This window comes from Uloborus diversus, chromosome 9 (assembly GCF_026930045.1).
Source record: "Uloborus diversus isolate 005 chromosome 9, Udiv.v.3.1, whole genome shotgun sequence".
Lineage (NCBI taxonomy): Eukaryota > Metazoa > Arthropoda > Arachnida > Araneae > Uloboridae > Uloborus > Uloborus diversus.
The window spans coordinates 7,715,699-7,731,876 of record NC_072739.1 but is presented as its reverse complement, the minus strand read 5'-3'; the positions used below and the strand labels follow the sequence as shown (position 1 = coordinate 7,731,876).

The 16,178-nt window shown below is 31.1% G+C and overlaps 1 protein-coding gene across 1 annotated transcript in view; it reads right to left on the bottom strand.

Annotated features, from left to right (window-relative positions):
- LOC129230690 (solute carrier family 41 member 1-like) overlaps positions 1-16,178 on the bottom strand; it is a gene marked incomplete in the record, with an annotated part of 74,253 nt that overhangs the window by 53,561 nt on the left and 4,514 nt on the right. Inside the window, 2 exon segments of the mRNA XM_054865108.1 lie at positions 1,151-1,636; positions 12,121-12,346. Of these exon segments, the coding sequence (XP_054721083.1) occupies positions 1,151-1,636; positions 12,121-12,270 (636 nt within the window).

Sequence of the window (16,178 nt, the reverse complement as noted above, 5' to 3'; positions counted from 1 at the left end):
GTAAGAGAAAATAAAACAAAGTAACTATCATTAGTATTTCCCCCCCTTTTTAGTATTTCCACTAATTTATAGACATTGATTACATAAGCTATTGTTTTTCTCACAGAATTCTACTGCTATTCATGAATTATTTGTAAGGCTTTTTTTTCCCACTCCACATAAGTAGTCACTCCGCATAAGTGGTCAAAAATTTTTGGTCCCTTGAGTGACGACTTAACAAGGTTTTACTGTATTCTGTATAACAAGAATTCAAATGTGCAGATCAGCATTTATAAAACTGAAAGTTATATCTCCAAATAGAAACTAAGATAATCGGTGGGTTAATAGAAATTTTAATTAGATACATTAATTTCATCTACAACCTTTCTAAATCATATTACTATGTTTTACCAACTTGTTGCTCAACTCCACTAACATTGCTATTTATTGGCATAAATGGGAGAGACTTAAGTATTTATGTTTTCAAAACCTGATTTTCTTTCATTAATTTTTATGTTTTGCAAATCCTTAAATGTAACTGCTTCTATGAGTTATTTTTCACAAAAAAATGAACTATTTTAAACAATTTTTATGTCTTTTTATGGTCACATTTTTATTAAAGGAATTCAGAAATGGATTACGACAGAGAAACAGGATGAATAAGGAGTTAAGGAATCCTTGGTTTAGATCAGTAGTGCCCAATCTTTATCTATTGTGAAGGGCCACACCTCATATAAAATTATTCTTGTGGGCCAGAACACATAAAATTTCAAAATAGTTTTTAAATTTCTAAATAACTCGGAAAGTTATGAAAAAGGAAAGAATTTATAAAAAAAACAGCAAATGTTATTATCATACTATGCTTCTTTTATTAAATGTATATGTTTTCAAAAATCAATTTGTGAATGCTTTGGCACCAAATTTGTAATATTGTCATTATATTAATCATGCTTTTCAATTTGTAACATTAAACAAAAAATGGGTCACACTAATTAGCCACACGGGTCATATATGTCCAGGGGGTTGCGGGTTGGACACCAATGGTTTAGTTGAACTGCTAAATGCTATTTTTTATTTTGAAAAAGGTCTGCAGAAAGCTCTTGTACAGAGGAGAATGGGGACTATTGGGACAAGGGGCACTTAATGTCCCGAAGAAGACTTGAACACAAACCTGCACGATGTCGAGGACGATTCCAGCAGCGACCGTCCCACAGCCTGCGATGAGAAACGGGATGAACACTTGGAAAATCAGAGCCTGGAGAGACTCGACAGCAGGCGATTCTTCCTTCTTGCTCGGATCGCCGTCTAGAGTGAGCATGATGTCACTGTGATCTTTGTCATCGTTCAGGTCTACGGACCCGTCCTTGATGCTCCCGTCGTAAGTCTCGTTGACTGTGCCTGCCAAGAGCTTGCTTTCGATGGCGTCTGTGGGCAGGATGCTGACCACGGAATCGGGACTCCTGAGGCAATCCTCATCCCGGCAGTTGACCGCGAGTGCTAGAAGCTCAGACTGTTCGCTATCACCCGCAGCATTTGCTGAATTTGAAAGTCCCCCCTCCATGATAGCTTGGGTAACCATTTTAGGTGCCAATAGAAGTGATAGCCGAAATATGTGATCTTCTAGAAATAATCCTTTGATGCGATTTACATGTGAAGCCTGAAAAAAGACGAAAAAAAATAAAGATAATCTTAATTGTATGATAAGCAATAAAACAGTTGTAAGACCAACAGAAAATTAGCCATTTAAAGACCTCACCTTCTCTCATTTTTTAATTAAGTGATACTCTCAAAATGTTAAATCAGACAAAAATGTTTATGCTTGAATTTTTTTTTTTTTTTTAATCATAGAATTTTGCTTGCACTATTTTAGAGTTTTTTTTTATATATAATAAATGAATTAACTGCATACAATTTTTAATTCCAAGTTCAAATTTTTACATTTATAATTTATTATGTGTGGAAAATTTGAATTAGGATTTTGTGTTTCAAAAGGCATTAATTTCTTAAATATCTATTATATTATTATTATCTATATTCATATATCTACATTAGACCATCTATAATCGTAATAAAAAAAAATAACTTTTAAAAAAAAGTCAATTTGAAAAAAAAATCTAGTTCTTTTTTCCCCCCGATAGTGCAAACCACATTATTTAATGCTCATTTCTGTCCAACTTCTTGTTTTTTGATTTTTCCAGATTTTTGGTTCATCTTTTTTCCTACTAAAATATAGAATTTATTATAAAACTTGAAATTTTATATAAAATAATTTTAATATTGAGTAGGTTTTAAAAAGATCCTTCCCTAAAATTTTTAATAAACATAACTACAGTATTTAATATATAATATCTGTTAGTTTCCCTACTTTGATCCAATACAGTAGGCTATTTTCTCAATGAAAATTTTAGCAGTTTGACTATAAGACAATAAGCACAGCAGCATCAGAACCGGTATGACATGCATATTAAGCCATATGGAAGGTAAAGGATACCTTAACAGTCAATAATTTTTAGCAATCTGCTGTAATTATAACCATACTATCGTGTCATACAACTTAAAAACAAATTCCAAGGAATAAGTATCTCCAATCTCTGAAAAAGCTAGATACAATAATTCACCAAATTGTACTTTACAATTTTTTTCTACCTAATCTGTATTTTGCACTTTTTTTTTTTTGTGAAATATATATATAATTGCATATTTTAGTCCTATAATATATATTTTTTTAATGATAAATCAAGGTTTACTTTACGATTTTTTTGTACCTGCTCTGCAGTTTGATCAAAGTAACCAGGCTTTTTTTTCCTTCGTTGATTTTTTATATTTTAATCCAATATGAAATTTTGTTTCAAAAATTAAGAATCACATAAAAATATAGTAAAAGAAATAACAAAGATTCTCAGTATTTATTGCTTATTTTTGTGTAAGAAGGAAAAGTTGATAGAAAATTTAAAATATTTTCGCAAGATATCTAAAGTGAAATGTTTTGCATCTCTGTTACTTATGTTTTTTTTTTTTTTTTTTTTTTTTTACAAGATGTGATGAATTTTAAATTTACCTAAGTAAAACATGCTATTTCTAAACTTTATTTTTTAAGGGGAGGGGGAGAAGGAAGAAAAACTTGACAAAGTATTAAAGTATTTTACATAAGAAAAGTATATCTAAAGTGAAATTTTTGTTATATGTTTGTCTGTAATCAAACATACTTCTTAACAAAATTTTATAAATTATAAGCAAACATGAGTAAACTTAGAAGAAAAATAAAAAAAATTTAACATTTTCTTCCGCAAATCAAACTTTGAAAGATACTCACATCTACACAGAGAAGAAGAGAGCCGGTGCCCAGAAGTATTTAGCAACCAGTCCAAGAAATATTTAGTGTAACACATCTACAGTACCATAAAGGCCAACGTTTCTAGTTTTTCAATCCCCTTGCAGCAAAGACACACACAAAGAGAGAGTTCCCCAGGGAAGTCTTGTGACATTCATAAGGAAACAAAATCGGATTCAGGCTCTGCTGGAGTGTTAGTGTACACAATAGAGAAAGTTTGCCATATGGGCAAGAATACAGTATCTAAGGACTCTGTATCTTCACCTGGTGGATAGAAGAAAGCTTAGGAGGGGGGATGAGTGTCTCCGAGGGGAGGGAGAGAAGGAAGCCAAATTAAAAACAAAACCAGAACGCTAGCGTGCAGTGACGTCATTCGTTTGGAGAGAATGGATAAAATTCTAATAAACAAAGATGGATTGCTCTAAATGGAGTGAGAAGAAATAGATGCATTCGAACTTGGTACAGGATTAAGGCAGTTGTCGAACCAAAATGGTATTGCACCCCGGCAAGGAAAGTGACAACTCAAAATTTGGGAGAATTGTACAAGCTATTGATTTATAATCAATACTCAATGCTCTTTCTTGTCACAAAGCTCACAAAGTTAGCTAACGTAATAGGTGAACGGTGGTGCAAAAACAATCTAGTCAATAGGGACACATCAAAAAAATTTCATAATTTAGAAGAAATTTCTTTGAAATTTAAGTATGTGCACTAATAATTTAGAAAACAAAAACTAACCAGTAAACATTGCATTATATTTTTGCATGTATTGTAATATTTTGAGACTAAATTGCTTAAAACTACTATTGCGTAAAATCTTGATTTTCTCCAAAGCTGTTTTTCTCGAGTTGTGTCACCTTCCTTGCCAGGGTGCAATATTTTGGTTAAACAACCAGCATCAGCAGTTTATATTGGGAATTTCTAAATGTAGGTTGTCTTTGCAATTATTGGAACACTATATAATATGTTATACAGTACAAATCAACTATTACTTAAAAACTCATAAACTTCATAAAACACTTTTAATAACTAAATACCTTTGTTTCTCTGAAACAAGGTAAAAATTAATTGACCTTAGGGTAACACTTCTATGAAATTAGATCAAAAGATACAACATACCTTTCACACTAAATCAGAATATCTAAATATGACCTGCTAAATACCAGATGGCCTAAATTATATATTAGTATAAAACAAGAATGGCTACAGTAATTTTACTAAAGTTAACTTTTATAAACATGTTTAGAGATTTTGAGGTAATTTTCTTTTAAACAATATAATGACAAAGATGCTATGCAAAACTTATATCATCCATAAGCTATTCTATGAAAAACCTACAAAAAGTCTGTGCTCTATGAAGAACCTTCAAAACTTTATTAATTTTCAGCAGTTTCTAATCTTAGGAACATATTTATTAACAGTACATAGGTTTCAGTTTCCCTAATTTTGAAAAATTTGCTCCAATTCATTATGCCAGTGCATTACATATTTTATAAGTTTTTTTATCTGTCATAACATTTTAACTAAATAAATGAGCAAATAGCTAGATACGTGTCCAAGAAATCTTCGAACTTATTCACAACCATAATACAATATTGTACAGATAATTATATGATATAAAACAAGTTATACTGCATACACTACTATGCAAATAACCATATGTGCCTTATAAAACTCTTTTACCAATTCATGGAAGTAGCTATAACAGCAAACTAAATTTATTGCTACATTATGCAGCTCATGTTAAACCAAGAAATGGTATTTAAGTTTTTATTCAAAACCCTAGTGAAGTATTAATTTATTTTAATGGAATGTTCATCTGGCAAGTTCATTCTTTTTTACTTTCTTCTATATCTTACTAATATTATATATGCGAAAGTTTGTCTGTATGGATGGATGTATGGATGTATGGATGTTTGTTACTCTTTCACGCAAAAACTACTGAACGGATTTTGATGAAACTTTACAATAATATAGCTTATGCATCAGAATAACACATAGGGTAGTTTTCGTCCCGTTATGGGGAGCAAAACCCCCTTAGGGGGCAATAAAACACAATTTTTGTATAAATTCTCTAATATTGGGATGAAAAAATACTTGCACATATTTACATTATATGTCCATCGAAAGCTCTGATTTTTCTGCTGAAGATGGCACCTGTTCGAAATTTCTAAGTAGAATAAAAAACGAGTTATGAGCTTTTTAGATCCATGTTCGAAGGCTTTCCTCAATTCAATACAGTATTTAGTGTATCATCTCAACTCCCTGTCGATAGCGACAATTGTTGTATTGTTGACTTTCTTTGCTTTTCGCGATTGTTCAAGGCTTTTCTCAAGTCAAATCTTGAAGTAAGATTTTTGCACAAGATTGGAAAATAATACATGATTTGGCTGATGATTTTCCATTTAAACGGAACTTTAATGTAATTAATGGTTTTTATTATTATTTATGCTGATTGAACACTTACTCATAATCCAAACAACCAGCAGATCGCCAAAATTTTTGCAGAAAGATTTCCGTAGCTGATGCATTTGGCAGTTTTTTCAACGTTGCTGTTTTTGAAGCCGAAGACTACGTCATAATGTTTCTCAGCTTTCACCATGTAAACAAAATATCGCCAATCAAAGAATTTTCAAAAGACTTTTTTTACTGTGTTAAATAATCCAGCAACTAAATTAGGCAAATCCATAAACAGCACAAAACTTCCATTAATTTTCCTTTTTGCACAATTTCAAACAATCACCTAATTTTATTACTTATTTTGGTAACATTTCGGATGAAACTGTTTAGCGCCATTTTATGGTGACCAAAAATATCTCAGCATCTGGCGACGATATCTCTGTAACGAAAATTAATATCATATCGTTTTACAAAGTAAGGAAAGAATGGGGGAGCATCATCGAAGGTACCCCGAAACGACTTTCGCAAATTCGGTAAAATCGCACCAAGAGCCACAATGATTGAAATTTCCCGAAATAACTAAAGCAAGTATAAGGGGATTACGAGCGCAGCTACTTTTTTTTAATCACTTCGTACTTCATTAGCCATAGAGAGAAGGTTTTAGACTCCATGTTTAAAAAAAGTATCAACAGATTAATCTTTTTAAACATGAGAAGATTAATTTCATGTTTTTTAAATTTGTATATGCTTAAATATAGTGCTTTCGTTTCTAAATCAATACTACTTTGTTCTTTATACTTATTGCTATTTTAGTTTTATGGGTAAGGAAGGAACTCGATTTTTAATCACGTCAAAAAGATGTGTTTTAAATTCTTTCACTTAAAACAGAAAACAAAAGCAAGTAACGATTTTTTCTAATAATTATTACTGACCCAGGCAACGCCGGGTATTTTTGCTAGTCTAATATATAGAAGAAAGTATTGGATTCGTGCAAATTTTTGAATTTCGAATTTTGACGGATTCGAACGTTTTGAGGTGTGCTGAGTTCATTTCGACTATTTTTGGAAAATGTCTGTCTGTCTGTGTGTGTGTGTGTGTATGTATGTGTGTGTGTATGTATGTGTGTCACGTCTGTGTGTGACCAGTTTTTTGTGGCCGCTCTACAGCAAAAACTACCGCATGAAATCGAACGAAATTTGGTACACATATGTGCCCGTATGTGAACTTGTGCCCATTAGTTTTTGGCGCGAATTCCTCCAAGGGGGGTGGAGCAATGGGACGTTTTTTGAGTTACGCGTGCTTGCTATTCCTCAGGAAGTAACTGGCGGAATCAAACAAAATTTGGTCCATATGTTGCCATCAACAGGAGCAGGTGCTGATTCAATTTTGGTGTCAATAACTCAAAGGGGGGTTGAGCTATAGAACGTTTTTTGTCGTCAATTGTGACTGCTGTATCTCAAGAAATAACGAACGGAATCAAACAAAAATTTTTTGACAAGTAGCCCTTAGTGGGTATAAGAGCTGATTTTATTTTGGTGTCAACAGCTAAAAAGGGGGTAGCGCAATCGCCCGTTCTTTTTTTCCATTTTGAGTGCCCTATGTCAAGAAGTAATGCTACGTTCTGGTTGAAATTTGGAATATATGTGAATCCATACGTAAACAGGCTTTGGTTCAATTTTGACTCCAATCGCTCCAAGAGGTGTTGATTTTTTTTTTTTTTTTTTGCGAATAAAAATAGTTTTATTAATGCAACAATAAGAAAGATAAATCGTAATAGATTGTCGTCTGCGTATTTCTCGTGATTTTAATTGTATGGAAATGATCGGAAATATTATCTCAATGATTTAAAATTTTTAACTGTTGCCATCTTATGTTTGTTAATAAATAAAATATTTGTAATTAATTCAAGTAAGGCTTTTAAAGTAACTTTCAATTTTCGCTCTTTGTTTTGTTTTTACAATAATTCAGACATTGGGATGGTCGTCAAGTTTTTGCATTTGTAATTTTGCTTTTGTTGGGAATATTGCTTCCTCGTCAAGCATGGGGAGGGATCAGAAAAAGGAAAAATATAGAAGAAAGTTTCGTGATGGCCACAACATACTAGTTTTATTTTGTAGGGAAGAAAAGATTTTGGAAATTATATACAGTTGGACCCCAACTTAACGAATTCATCGGAACTGAAACTTTTATATGTTAAATTGGGGTTATTCGTAATATCGGGGTATGAAAAAAAATTTAAAAATTGCACTTACCTTATACAAAACCCCTACTAAACAATTGCGCAAAAATATCCGTAATTAGAAAGTGAAACTGAATTAGAAACTTTATATTCAGCATTTCATGACTTATTACACACTAGTTGATTTGAAATTTTAAACTACTAACACTAAGTAATAATATTTGACTATTTCCTTGATACTTGACTCGAAATAGTTCTCTCGACTTTATGGAGAGAAGAAAATACTGTGTCAATTTGGAGCCTGCTGCATGAGATATGTTTTTAGATTCCAGACCATGTAAGGCATTTGAAAAAGTAAGTTTTAATGGGAGTTTCACTATCACTTTTCTGCATCAAAATCAATATTCGTTGGTTGCCCCCTCGCCCGTCAAAAATTGCCGAATGATTCCAAGAAAAGTCTATTTCGGACGATATAACATTTGGAAAACAATCCAATATTTTCTAACTCATATTAACAAAAAACAAAAGTTTGGCTGTTAATATAGTTTGTTAATTTGGGGTTTATTATTCGGTAAATAGGGGTTTTTGCCTTCATTTTAGTAGAGGAAAAAGAAAAATTCGATAAATAGAGATTTGTTAAATCGGGGTCCGACAGTATTTGATAACATTAATGTTATTATTTACTAAGATATTACAGCTTAAATTCAAGCTAATACAGATGGAAAAACTAATGAAAGCGACGATGACAACAAATATGAAGAATTTTAAACTGAACAACATTCAACCCATTCAATGGCTTTTGATGTTCCGAAAAACTTTAAAAAAATTTCGAGATCAGGGATGGCTGTGATGCTATGAGCAAATCAAACTATATTCATCAAACGCTATGAATAAATGGCTATGACACTTCAAATCGATAACACATAAAAGAGACAGTGAAGTTTAAAGTAAATTAACCAACTTCTCTAGTATATAGAATTCTGAAATAAAACAAAGCAAGTATGTATGAATTATGATTTTTCATGAAATTGTTTTTATGAGCACTCTGTTATAACGAGCAAATATCAAGGCGTCCTTCACACTCGTTACAAGCGAGTGCGACTGTAGCACTGAGAAAAGTCTATAATTTACAGAATTTTAGAATTGGTAGTTAAATATTAAAGTATTGAAAAAAATAATGTCTCTAACATGAAATGGCTTGTCAGACCTTTTCCCGTAAATTTGTTGGCTTTAATCATTCAGGAAAATACAATTGGAATTGCTACTTACAAAGCGATGCATGTGGATTAAATGTTCAAAACAGTAATTTTGTAATTAGGACCAAGTTCGAAAGTGCATTAAAGGAATTATATGCTTTAAGTTAGCAAGCAATTTTGATTTCGCCAATATATATTTTATTTAAATATCTATAAATTATAATGAAACAAAACCAATTTAGTTTGTAAGTTCAGAATAAAAGATAATGTGCTTATCTGTTAGAAAAACAAATTGAAAGCAATTTCAAAACATTTAGTAAAATTTAGCTGTCAAAAAAATCTGAATGTACTTAACGATTTTTTTTTTCAATGAATGCTTGTAAAGAAAAATTTTATCCATAAAGTAGAACTTCCCAAGGTTAAAAAAGTCTTTCAGATGGAGCTAATGCAAAAAATATACAAAAAGCTATCAAATATTCATCTCTTATTTATGCTTGGATCTTGGATTTTCTGACGTAATTAGCCAAATAAATCCAGACAGAAACTTGAGCATCTCATAAATGCAGGAACATAATTGCAAATTCTTCAAACTATTTTTAAAAATATGGCTAATTTGCATGCTGATTTCAAAAAAAAATCAACAAAAACGTAACTTTTGGAACAAGTCTATGAAAACATCTTCCAGTAAAATAAAATACACACAAGAAACAAAAATCTAACAAAAGACAAAATAATTTTTTTTTCAAAGTTGACATTTCTTTAAAAAAAAAAGGTTACACAATTTTTTTAAAAAATTAACAATTACAATATTTTAACTGCAAATATTTCATATACAAGTTTCCTTAAGTGATGTCACATATTAAAAAAATCACTTTAGATAATACATTTACTTCTATGAAAGTAAATTGTACAAATCGACTATGCCAAATAATTTGGAGATTGCATTGTACCAATTTCAACAAAAACGTCCATAGATCACCTTTTCAACCCTGGATGTTTGAACGGGTTAAAATATATGTATGAACTAATATTTTATCTAAGTGTTGGAATATTTTCAAATAAATATCTGTTGAATCTTTTGAAGAACAAATATCAAAATTCAAAGAAGCATTTCCCGAACACCGGCATTATTTGCAACTTAAAATAATTACCTAGAAGAGCCTTTTGAATTTAAAAACCAAAGTATATTCATGTTTTTGAAGCACTTGCAAAAAATAAGCATTTTCCAGAAAGTGAAATAAGCATGAGAAGCAAAAACTTAGTATGACAAAAAAAAACTTTAACAACAGCAGTAAAATTTAAAAAATAATTGAAACAGGATTATAAAAATGTGAATCAAAATAAAATTACAAAATTCAATCTGTAAACAAATTTTTCAAAAATAAATTCTTCTTCATGATAAATCACATTTTTTTTACTTTTAGTAGTTTAATATAATACATTTATTTCAATGTAAAATCAATCTTGAAAAAGTCAAACACTGAAATAAGAAATTTGCATCAGGCTTTAGAGATTAGCATATCAATTTCAGCATATTTTTCAAAAATTAATATTTGAAGTAATCCAAAATAAAAAATATTTGATAACTAACATTTTATTATGATGCCTTGCAAATGATACAAGTCTTTGAGAAAAAAAAATATTTAAACTTAAAGAAGCATTTCCTGTAAAATTGCCTAATTTTCAAAAAAAAAAATCTCTGTACAACATTGCAAAGTTACAAATGAAAATATTTTTATGTGAGATATAGGTTGAAAAAATTGCAGAAAGATAAATGAGAAAAATTGAGCAGCAGCAAATTTTAGGCTCAATGTTGGCGAGTGTACTTGTCCTTTAATATGCAACTTAGTACAGACAAAAAAATAGTTTACTGATCTATGTATGTAATCCGTTTGCAATAATGAGCTATTTTTTTTAAAGCTTTTGCATTATTTCATGCACTGTTATCGTTTTTAGCTATAGTTTAAATATATACAAATGATTTCTTTAAGCTATTGCATACACTGGTATCTTTTTTCCGGGAAATATTTAAGGGGTTGGTTTTTAGGGTTCAAATAACTGCCGAAATTTTCAAAACTATTGATTCCAAAAAATGCTCTTAATTACACTTTTTGATCAAAAAATTACAAGTACAATTTTTTTATTTCATTTATTTATTTTTAAATTTTAATAGAAAAAATTAAATTATTGAAGAATTGTACAAACTCAGTGATTTAAATGCCATATTTATTTTTTTGGTTACTGCGAACAACATTTTTCAAAAAACAAAACAGCGTTTTCCTTCAGATTTTGAACATTCAGACTTTAAAGGGATGAATGATTTCCAACACCCCTAAACATTCCAGGTCTTTAGAAAGAGATTTTCTTTTTGCATCAAATAAAGCATGTTCTCAGTTAATTAGAATAGCATATTCTATGGCTTTCTATTTTAACAGAAAATCCTAGGTTCAACTCGATTCAAGTCCTTACCTAAAGAGCAAAATTATGTGTATAACTAGAGACCTTGAATATTAAAACGGCTTTTCAAATGTTTAAAACTGCCGTTTTGCAATGCTCAGGAGTCCTTTAACACCTATAGCTCAACAAATTTGTACAAGCTAGTATAAAACCCGGGAAAGGGGGGGGGGGTGCTTTTTTGTTCCAAACAGAACTTGTAATGAGTTTTTAATCGGATTCTCTCTAATTGACAATTTAAATCTTTGCAAATCATTTAAGATTGCAAAGCAATCTTCAGGGATTGGCGAGCGTCAGGGAGCACCGGCGGAGTCCCCTGGTACTTAAAACGAAAATCGTCTCAAACTTAAACTCTAAAGTTAAACAACTTTTTATGCAATGTATGTCAATTTTTTTTTTTTTTTTTTTTTTTTTTCTGCTTTGAATAATACATCATTTTGCTAAGCTTACAATTAGAAAACAGGTAAAGCATTAAAAACAGAAAAAAAAATTTAATGAAACGATCCAATTAATTAATCATGATTCGCATCCATGAAGCGAAAGCAAGCCAAGACAGAGAGAGGGCTGAAAGCAGGACTTACTCTTCTATGTTTGTCGACTAGTGCCTGGCTGCAACAGGGCTGGAGAGTTCTTGCAGCCTCTGGATGTCCGCTGGCTTCACCTGTTGTGGAGGCCAGTCCAGCCTCGCGAGTGCTACCACTTCCTGGCTGCTTGAGACACTGACTCTGCATATATGCCTGGCTGAGTCAGAAGAGGAGGACACCATACTGATTGAGACACTCGTGTTGCTCATGACGCAGTGCTACACTGTGAGACGAAAGGAGATTTCTTAATTCAGTTACAAACTGAGGGCAATGAAAATGCAGTTCAATTTTACAATAATTGGGAATTGAAAGAAAAACTACCAATTTGGGGCCTGTCCATAAATGATGCTACTTTTTTTTTTCAACGTATATTGCTACACTGTAAGAAGATTTCGTAATTCAATTACAAACCGAGTGCAATGAAAATGCAGTTCAAATTTACAACAATTGGGAATTGAAAGAAAAACTACCAACCTGTCCATAAATATGCTTTTTTTTTTCAAAATATTAGATAACTTTTTCAAACCTCTTCACAATTGTGACATAGTAAACCTGCCAGTGGTGATAACATTTTACCAGAGTTGCCAACTGCTCCGCAAAAATAGCAAAAAGAAGTTATTTTGCTCGGCATTTCCCCATTTGGTCTTAATTCTGACCAGGCTTATCAAAGATTTTAATAAAATTTATCATATTTTGCTGGTGTATCATGACAGTCAGGTAAATATGGGAAATTAAATATGCTTATGCTCAAAGCAAGACATAGTGTTTAATGCTGTATTATTAATAGGGTTGGGTTTTTTGCTGGCAAAAAGGTATTTTTGCCGGGCCAGTGGAAAAAACCATGGCAAAAATGGAAAAAAAAACGGCAAAAATGGAAAAAAACGGCAAAAACCTAAATGCAAATAAAGTAGCATTATAGTGTTAATCAAGAAATAGCGACAATATAATATAAATAATGCACTTTAATATTTTAGCTATGTCTCTCCATGTTACTTCTAATTTATAAGGTGAAAAACAAATGAAAAACAAATGTTCGAATTGCAAAACTTAAGATTTTAAATGTTTGCTAAAACAATTTTTTCAGAATAAGCCAATTCCTTCAATGCTAAAACAAAGAATGTTTACTTAAGCTTGGTAAATCAATGAAAAAATTGAATTCTAATTATATATATATATACATATATTTAATTAATCACTTTTTTTTTTTTTTGATCCCACTAAGATTTTTAAGTTATTTAATTAATAACAGAATATTTACTTGAATATAGAAAAATATTAACTTTTCCTCACTAAAGAAATAATGCATATTTTCTCACTTACTGGGAAAATGGATAGCCAAGAGAAGAATTTAAAAAGAAAAAAAAGCTGATCAATATGTGCATTCTATATTCACTCTACTTTTTAGTGATACTAGCTCACTCTACAAAAAATGGCAAAGCCTTTTATCAAAATCTTTTCATGCTTTTATATAAAAGGAAAAAAAAAACTGTCCGTAAGTTGTTAACACAAAATCTATTTTGCCACTTTGGCAAAAACCTATTTTTGCCGGGCGGTAAAAACCGTGTTTTTTTCCATGTTTTTTCCGCCTCCGGCAAAAACTTCCCAACCCTGATTATTAATTTTAAAATAATTATTTTTATGCTAGCACTTAAAATGATTATCTAAGCTCAAAAAAAATTTTTTTAGGTAAGGTTTAATTTTTTATATATTTTTATACAAAATACTGAGCAGCTCCACAAAATTTCAAAGTGCTCCTCAAAATCACCACAGATTCTCCTCAAATAGATTCTCCAAGGTTGACAACCCTGATTTTATCCTCAGTATGTGAGTTATGAATCTAACACCTAGTTCTAATCTAATAAAATAGGTATAAATCCTGTACTTTGCAACAAAATTCTAGCATATTTTCCTTCCATATCTAGAAATAATGGTACCCAAACAGTCATTCAGAATAACTTTGATACCCTTTTTTTTCATTTTAAACTGTCTCACACATATTTTGAAACATATCAATTAGCATACATCAGGGGGAAAATTCTCGAGTATTAACGGCCATAGTCTTGAAATTATCATCAAAACTATTTAAAACAAATTATTAATCTGGTTCAACGTCAGAGCCACTTTGAACCAAATGAGAAATAAGAAGCAAAATAAATAAAAAATCCACTTTAAAAAAAAATCTTCTCTTAAAAATTACTTTAATTTCACAGTATCATAAGATTTTACAACTTACATTTCTTACACAAAAATTTTGATGATACTTGAAGATTACAGAGCTTACTAAGTTGTTTTTTTTTAAATGTATGGCCACAATACACATAATTGAAATTATATATTATTAGTGACCTGAACATACAATTTATCCATATAAAAAGTCAGTACATACTATCCTAGTTTGATCATGAAAGAGCAAACTATTTTGTTGCCAGATCAAATTTTAGGTACAAAATCCACCAGAAAACAGATTATATGGCATATTCAACTATATTTTTTTTATTTTTCATTCATTACATTTTAACAAGACATACACATCATACCTGTGGCTAAAATAACAAAAATCTTTCCTATGCTTCATTACTGTTCTTAAATTTTAGTACAATACATCTCCATTGTATTTATTTTCAAAGCTTGGAAAAAGAAGCACAAGGAAGATGTTACTACTTAAGAAATTTTTATAGTATAAAATGTGAGAATATAGTAGAAACCCAAAGAGGCATTGAAGACAGTTTGGTTATTTATTTAAGCATTGTTTTACTACGCAGTCTGGACATTATTTCTCACTAAAAAATAGAGAATTATGTACTAAAACTACATAAGTCAAATAGTTCAAGGAAGATGGCAATAAAAATGTTAGCCAACAGATGTTCAAACAACCTTGACAACTAAATTGCATTACAAAATGATTTATGGAAGGAGTTATACCACCAATACCACCTCTACCCTTTTTACTCCTCCATTAACTTAAACAGCTGAGAAGCAAAACATTTAATACTATAAGAATTTACGAAAAAGTGCACGGATGACAAAATTTGTAATGGAGAATTTCATAATTAACTTCTGTTAAAATTGTTAAACTCGAAAATTTCTACTTTTCACCTTAAATAGATCTAATAAAATAAATTTATTGTGGGCATCAGGAGTGCCCACAGGGGAGAATATGGCGCAAGTTGCGCCAACAAAAATGGGGGGAGAGGGATTTTTAAAATTTTTTAACTCTTTTATTTAAATTTATTTATTCTCAATTTAAATTATCTATTTTATTTATATTTTATTTCAATTACTTATTTAGTTTGTGTGTGTTTTATTGGCGTAGCACAGAACTTATCTCATAAAATAATAAATAAATATTAAATAAGTAAAAAATATTTGAAAAAAATAAATAAAATAAAAGAGCTTAAAAAATAAAAAGAGAGGGTTGAGAAAATAGGGGGGGGGGGACATCTTTGATGGACATAGATGTAGGTTCTATAATAAAGGAGAAAAGGCTCTCTTTTATGCTCTCCAATTCAATATCTCGTGTAACAGGGGTGCTCACCTTGGGGAGGGGAGGGGATCATAGTGCAGACTGTGCCATTGCAATTTTAAGGGAGGGGGTGTTTTAAGGGAGTTTTAATTTTTTTATTTTGTCTTCATGGTATGGGGGGGTGCGAACCCTTGCTCTTAGGGGGGAGGGTGACCCCCTGTATTTAATACATCTGTTCTTCAAAGAAACTTCTGATTTTTTTTACACGATGGCCTTCAAAATTCATTTTAATGAGTAAATCAGAGGCGCCCACCGGGGGGGGGGGGGGGCTCTTGTTTTTGGGTTGCCTTTCCGATATTAGGGGGTGCGCCCTTACTAATAGGGGGGTGACACCCCTGGGTAAATAGCCTGAAATCTAATATGTAAAATAACCCTGATTGCATGAACTTGGAAAAAAAATGCAGGAACAGACCTAACAGGCAAATTAAATCCTGAAACAAACATATATTTACAGCAAATAATTTTATCCTAGGTAAGAGCTTCACACCTTCTGGGGAACTCATTCAAATTATTTACATCCAACAGCTTTATG